This window comes from Chiroxiphia lanceolata, chromosome 1 (assembly GCF_009829145.1).
Source record: "Chiroxiphia lanceolata isolate bChiLan1 chromosome 1, bChiLan1.pri, whole genome shotgun sequence".
NCBI classification, from domain to species: domain Eukaryota; kingdom Metazoa; phylum Chordata; class Aves; order Passeriformes; family Pipridae; genus Chiroxiphia; species Chiroxiphia lanceolata.
The window spans coordinates 74313559-74320662 of record NC_045637.1 but is presented as its reverse complement, the minus strand read 5'-3'; the positions used below and the strand labels follow the sequence as shown (position 1 = coordinate 74320662).

Below are 7104 nucleotides of genomic sequence, written 5' to 3'. Positions count from 1 at the left end.
ATGTGTCTGTACTGCCTTGGCAAAATTTCCCATTAGACTGTGAAATCTAGCCCTCTGCTATTGTAGTTAATGGAGACCTGAGGAAGGCATAAATTTTTAACAGCATTTGCTGTACTTCCATGAAGACTAGATAGTTTTATGAAGTACATGTTACAACCCAAAATCATATAATAGGCTGATGTAGAAATGATGAAGCAGAGATAGTCATAATGTATAAGCATGTCTACTGCATCCCCAAGGACAGTTTCAAAGTCAGTACATGACTAGGAAATGCTGCTATTAACATTGGCCCTGCAGACTTAATTGGATACCTTGTATAGAGGCATTGTAACACCAGTTTTAATTACAGGATCACAATCTACTTTTTGCACAGAGTCCATTCCAAGCTCCTGACACAGAGAGTCAGAACAGCTTTTGACTTTAATCTGTCTAGCACATCTACTGGTTCATTGTCCGTAATTGATACTTTTGGAGAAGGGAAAAAACCAAATGCTCTCACACATTCTGAATGAGCTTTGCATATATGCTTGTTTTCTCTCAATCCCTTTCAAGGGCATAGAGGCCCAACACATGGGAATCTAGTTCACAAACCCATACTGCAGTTCTTCCATAACTGCATCCAATACATCTGCTCCCGGACCAGCTGTGATGCTGCTACAGAAGCACAGGTTAGCTAGCAGGCACCAGCACTGAGAGAAGCACTGAGCACTATACTTTAATGTAGCAGTTGAGTGCTGTGGTCCTTACAAATAATTCAGAGAAACACACATGGAGTCCCCACAGTGGCCCCATGCCTGGGGAGAGAGTGACATCTGAAGCTGTATAGCATCCCACCAGTGCTGACAGAGCCACATGGGAGCAGAACAAATGTGACATGATTATCAAGACCTATATGCAGAGTTTATTTGTAAGTTACTTTATAACTTTGATTTTGGTATTTCTCTTCATTCTCAGTTTAATAACACACAATGGACTAGGAGCCATTCTGCACTGGAACATTACTTTCCCTTTTTTCTTTCTCCTTTCAGACAAGGATGTCAATGTTATTTACAGAAGCTACTAAACTACTTTCTGCAGACTGTGTTTGCCTTTATTTGCCCTTAATTATTTGTTTTAACAAGTTAGTTTTACTTTCTTGCTGCCTTTTTTTTTTTTTTTCCAGGTTTTCAAATGGCTGATCCTTTTCTATATAATACTGGAGACAGATCTCACTATGGGTGCCTTGGACATGAAGTACAAATTGAGTACCTTAAGGCATATGTTTGTAGACCATCTTTTTTCATGGACAAAGCTGTGATTGTGGTTCATGATGTATTTGGATGGCAGTTCCCAGATATCAGATACATAGTCGATTTGATTGCCGGTCATGGATATTTGTAAGCAACTTTTTTCCTATCTTCCTCTTAAATGCATTAATAGATCACCAGGCCCAAAGCTAGGCATGACATGTGATGTTTTGCATAGGCATAGGGCAACCATGCCTTTTCAGGCTGAGTGAATAAAAAAGGAGAGGGACAAAACATTTCCACAAAGCCACCAAAGCTACTAAAACTGACCCATTAGAAGTGGCTACCTGAGCACAAAGCCACAGGGAGTCATGAAATGCCAGTGTTTGTGCTTATGTAGCAGTGTAGGTGATCAAAAGATAAATGCTGGTGTCTATTTTCAGTTGTATAAGCTTTTCAGAACCAAACCTTTTGAAGATTTGCTTTATCTTTTAATAGTAAAGAGGTATATATGTGTTTATATAGAATGAGGAGGGTAGCTTATTTCCTTTACTTTTGCATTAAGCGTGTCTAAGGAAACAATGAGCATTTATTTGTGGTTTGGTGGTTTTTTTCCACACAAAGACATATACTTTTAGCTCTGCTGATTGTCAGAAAAGTATGAGTAAAACATAATTCAGATAGTAGCCATGTAAAAGTGCACTCTGGAGTGGAAGACATTAGGAGACATTTAGACATCCACAGATTCTCCCTAACTGGATATGAAAATTGACTTCATTCTACGTCTCACACAGAGCCATCTGCCCAGACTTCTTCAAGGGAACAGAACCCTGGAAATCTACTGATCACTGGGCTGACTTTGCTGACTGGATGAAAGATCACGATCCTATGAAAGTAGACAAGTAAGATACATATTTATACTTGAACTTTAAAAAGCATCCAGCAAACAAGGGGAATTTGTATGAAATGTTAGAATGGCACCTCACAGCAGGGTGAGTTGGCTGCACAAACACAATTGCTAATTCTGGGTGATTCTTCTGTGAGTCCAGGCACTGTCTTGGCTGGGATTTGAAAAGAATCATCTGCTCTGCCCATCACTCTGCTTGTTGTCCCCACCTTGTTTTCCTGGGCCCTTTTCTAACTATGTTATACTGGCCACACAGCCTCCCAGTGTTTCACAGGCTATGAAATACCCAGCACTCTCATCCACAAGTGCTGATTCTGCCCCCAGTTCCTCAAGATAACAAGAAAAACACTTCTATAATTGCTGATGTTATCTGCTGGCTGTCACTTGCCCATCTTGCTTTCTGCCTTGTAGATTATGATAGGTACAGATGATATTCTCCTGAGCAGCACTACATAAAATTTTGCAAGATTGCCCAAAACCCAAGATGCATCTGATCAACTATACTGTTTTTCTCTGTGTGAAATAGAGGGATCACTGTCTGTATAGCCTAGCAGTGCCTGTAACAAGGCTTCTCTGAGTTACGGGGAGGCATTGCTTTCTTCAGCATCTATCACCACAGCTCAAAACTTCAGAAGATGATAGTAGGCAGTGACATCCTTTTACTCACCTACCACTTTGTAAGGCACAAGTATTCTTCTGACCCGTTCTAGACATCCCAGCAGTGACAGCCTGACTTCAACATCTCTCACTGATGTTTTTGACCATATAGTTGCAGAAGCTGTGATAGACGTTTTTGAAAAGGCAGGTGACTAACAACTACAAAAAATTCTACTCCAAAGAGTGAGCAGATATGTGGGCACTGCCGTAAAAAATGGAGATCTCAGGTCATGCCTGTGCTGTCTTTTCAGTATTCACTTTTGAGGGTCCCCTCCGGTTTGGATCCATTGCTCTGCCAGAGAACTTGGAATCCAACACACCCATGACTTTCTTAGTACCCTTCCATACAAGCCAAATCTGACAAAGCCTGGCCACAGACCAAGGGCACAACCTCCTCTTCATGTCACTCTCATAATGTTTTTTTTTTGGTCAGCCTAACCAAACCTGTGATGATATACCTACTGTTTGAAAATATTAGTTTATGCAGTCTGCATTTAAACTTCATTTCAAACTCTGTAGATAATGAAGAAGATTAAACTATTGAGGCTTAAGAAGTCAGGAATTTAAAAAAAAAAATTGACTTGCTTTTGTCTACGTTGAAAATAATTTTCATTTTTTTTTTCATTATACTTCATGTAAAACTTGTTTTTTTAAACATTCTAGATACTGACAGTGTACTTTTGAGTAATTGCTACTTCAGTATAACATTCTTGCATGTGGGCTTGGTAGGATATTTTAGTATTAACTCATGCAACAGGAATGACAGTCTGGATAAATATCTAAATAGGTGGACTCTGTAGAGGTAGTACAGTGAAGCTTATCTATTCCTACAGTCCATAATGCAAGATGTTGTTCTACTTGCAGATATGTCTTGTCTTTAGTTGTCCTCTCCTAGACAAAGTGGTTCAATTAAAAATTTGCTAATTTTGAAAACACAGGAGCAGGTGACAATTCAGGTAAGTATTTAAGTACCTACACCTGTACTTCCCTAAACTAGGACCAGAGATGTTAACTCTCATTTAATAATAGAAGACGCTGTTCTAGGCTGAAATGTGTTTTTTAAAGTAATCCCTGTATTAAATGATTGGGGGTGCAGCACAGAAAACAATATCATGTATCTCTTGTAATTTTCTTCTTAAATTGTCAAATATTGCTTCTGCAATAGAGTCCTTAGTTTACTTTTGTTTATATGTCTTAGGGAAGCTGATGTTGTCTTGAAGTATCTAAAGGAACAATGCGGTGCAAAGAAGATTGGTATCGTTGGGTTTTCCTGGGGTGGAATGGCAGTACATCACTTGATGCTGAAAAATCCTCAATTAACCGCTGGGGTGTCCCTCTATGGTAGTGTAGAACACATGAAAACTTACTTGGGTTCTCATGACTATGCATAGTTTGTAACTGTAGTTATTGCTTTGTAGCAATTTCTGTAAAAACTCAAAGGTGAGTTGCAGATTTTAATTATGGTTATTTCAGCAATATGCTATATTTGTATAAAAATTTTAATACTGTAGACAAGAAAAAAATTGTTTTCTTTTGCACAAAAATTTTCTAATCTTATTTTAGTGCTTGGAGAGCGACAAAATATATTTTCCAAATGCTTTTTCTCCATCCAAATATAAACTCTATTGAGCTAAGTAATGTACCTAATGAGTAAACCTTAATAGCAACTTTGTCTTTTCATTTGCCATTTATCTTGAAAGACTGTTAACCTCACTAACAGACTGTTTCTCCAAATATTATAGGAATAATTAGAGACTCTGAAGAAAGATACAATTTACTAAATCCGACATTTTTCATTTTTGGTGAGAAAGACCACACCATTTCTTTGGATCAGGTAAACTTTTGTACTGGAAATACTACTTTTCTGGCAATTCACGTATCCCACACAAAAATCCTTGTTAGAAACCATTTTCAGATACAAAAAATTAGGCAGTCTAGATTGTTTTGTTTATATTTCAACTTCCCATATATCTTGCTTAGGTTATTCAAAGCTTCTTTTTTGAGGTGAGAAATGCAATAAAGACCACTCATCAATCTCCAAATGGCTAGATAACCAAAGTGTGAAACTGGTCAGGAAGGTCCAACTGGTATGAGCCAAGCATCTCAAAACCTTGAGATACTACTGCTGTGGATGAGAAATCAGGTAGTTAAGCCACTCGGAGAAAAAAAAAAAGTAATTTCAGCTTAGTAACTGAACTTTCTGATGATGGGGGCCAATGACCAATTGCTTTTGGCATAAGAAGAAAAAAATGAACTGTATGGGAAGACTGGGTGTGGATTTTAACTGAGATGATAACAATTTGTGGACTCTCTTTTGACTCTTGGCCGCCATCTAGCCATCTATGTTCTAACTCCTACTGTAAGCATATCTGAGAGGCTGGATAAATACATGTGTAGGAAACTGGTGCCCTCTTCTGTGAATAAATTCTTTTCTTCAGTGACAAGAATAAAAAAAAAAAAGAAAGAACATGAAATAAATTACAGAAATCTCTCTAATCTGCACAATGGGCAGAATTAAGTTTTTGAGGCAAAATAAGTGCTCATTCTCCTATTTTCCAACTTTTTAATGCAAATAAGCACAAGAATGTGTCTGCAGATGTATATGTGTACGTAAACATGTGATTAGTACTTTGCATGTACTTATCACCAAAAGATTGTGCAGGAACAGTGTCTTTTTGTAAAGCAAACTTAAAAAAAAACCCCTCTGTGTTTTCTTAAACTCTGTTACTAAGCCTATCAAAATGTTTTGGACTGATGGTCACTGAAGTTTATGGAATATGTTTTCTCAAGATCAGAGCTTAGATGTATAGATGACAAGCCTAAGAATCTGAATAGAAATGCACCAGTTCCTTTATGACAATGAGATTTACCAAACCATCTTTGCTGTTACTGTTGAGGTTCTTAGAGTCACCAATACTTATAAAAAAAGTTTCAGTCTTACATCCCAAAGAGGGTTTTTTCTATGAGAAACGACAAGTTTGGCAAACTTCAACCCCACCCCCCCCAAATGTAATGGAAAACCACTTTCTTTTACAGATCTTCTTGTTGGAGGAGAAGTTGAAACAGTATTGTAAAGTTTCATATAAAATTAAAGTTTATCCTGGACAAGTTCATGGTTTTGCACAACTGAAGCCGGAAGATATGAAACCTGATGATAAACCTTATATTGAAGAAGCTAGAAAGGATATGATTGATTGGATCAAAATGTTTGTTTGACAATAGCAGAAGGGATTGATAGGCTTCAAGATGAGTGATTTAATTAAGAGAAGAAAACAGTCAAGGAAAAAGTATGTTGAAAGTTGTCACAAACTAAAATAGGTACATTTTAATTTATAGTTTTAAATTATTTTTTACAATATTTACAGAAGATTGTGAAATCAAAGTTGGACTAATGAATGATTAGGCATTAAAAATTGTTTGAATTTACCTTGCTTCCTATTTGCTTAATTATTTTGCATTATGACATTGATAGTAATGATACTGTTTATCCACTTGTCTTTGATAGTGAGCATGACTTGAGTAATTTCAATTTACTTGAGTAATTTCAGGCTTTGTTTTGGTATGATGATTGGTGGCCATAGGTGTTAACATGCAAGCACCCTGGTTTTGCATACAGACATTTTCTTTTATTATCTACAAAGCATTTGTCTCAGTTACACTGCTATGCTGGGCAGAATTTCCCATGCATGAAACAAACACTTGGCTATATTAAAGAGTTAGGAAGGAATGATGTTGTTAGGTGGCACTCTCCAAGTACTACCTTGGCAATATTAAGAAGGGTACTTCTACTATTTCTTCATGAATGTCAGGGAAGAATATAACTAGTCCCTAATCCTGATGGGTCCCTTTCAACTCAGCATGTTCTACTCTGTATTCTATTCTATGAACCTGTGGAAACAGTGGGTTTGTTGTCCTGGTTCAAACTGTGGTGATCAGGGCTGACAAACAGGTACCCCCATTCAGTCCTGGTTATATTGTTTGCTTCACATGATATCCCTTGTTCTTTATCACCCTTACATCCCTCCAACTACGTAATGCATAAACAAAAATAAGCATGCCCATTAACTCTTACCACACTGGCTTCAGTTTTGTTGACCTGCTGTGCTTTTTTTTTTTTTTAATTTCCTTAGTAATGACTGGGCAACTAGTGTTTACTCAGAGATTCTCTAAGGAACCCATGTCCCTTTTTATTGTCTACAACAGCTTCTCACCCTGTTGCCTTGTTCATGTTGCCATAAATTAAGGCTAGCCATCTCCATTAATATTATTTTCCCTTTGGTATCGGGCATGTCTGGCATTTTCACACACTGCTAT

The 7104-nt window shown here is 37.4% G+C and overlaps 1 protein-coding gene across 1 annotated transcript; it reads left to right on the top strand.

Annotated features, from left to right (window-relative positions):
* The first annotated feature begins 1170 nt into the window (after positions 1 to 1170).
* Positions 1171 to 6089, top strand: LOC116793415 (carboxymethylenebutenolidase homolog). The gene is made up of 5 exons (XM_032701259.1): positions 1171 to 1376; positions 2021 to 2128; positions 3989 to 4131; positions 4533 to 4624; positions 5827 to 6089. The coding sequence occupies exons 1-5, from the start codon at positions 1171 to 1173 to the stop codon at positions 6004 to 6006; spliced, it is 729 nt and encodes a 242-aa protein (XP_032557150.1). The 3' UTR covers positions 6007 to 6089.
* Positions 6090 to 7104: the final 1015 nt, after the last annotated feature.

Excerpts from the sequence above, each read along its gene's own strand:
- LOC116793415 (XM_032701259.1), top strand. The coding sequence starts at position 1,171 with ATGGCTGATCCTTTTCTATATAATACTGGAGACAGATCTCACTATGGG. Across the intron at positions 1,377-2,020 it reads ATTGCCGGTCATGGATATTT|AGCCATCTGCCCAGACTTCT; the intron begins GTAAGCAACTTT and ends CGTCTCACACAG. Across the intron at positions 4,625-5,826 it reads ACACCATTTCTTTGGATCAG|ATCTTCTTGTTGGAGGAGAA; the intron begins GTAAACTTTTGT and ends TTTCTTTTACAG.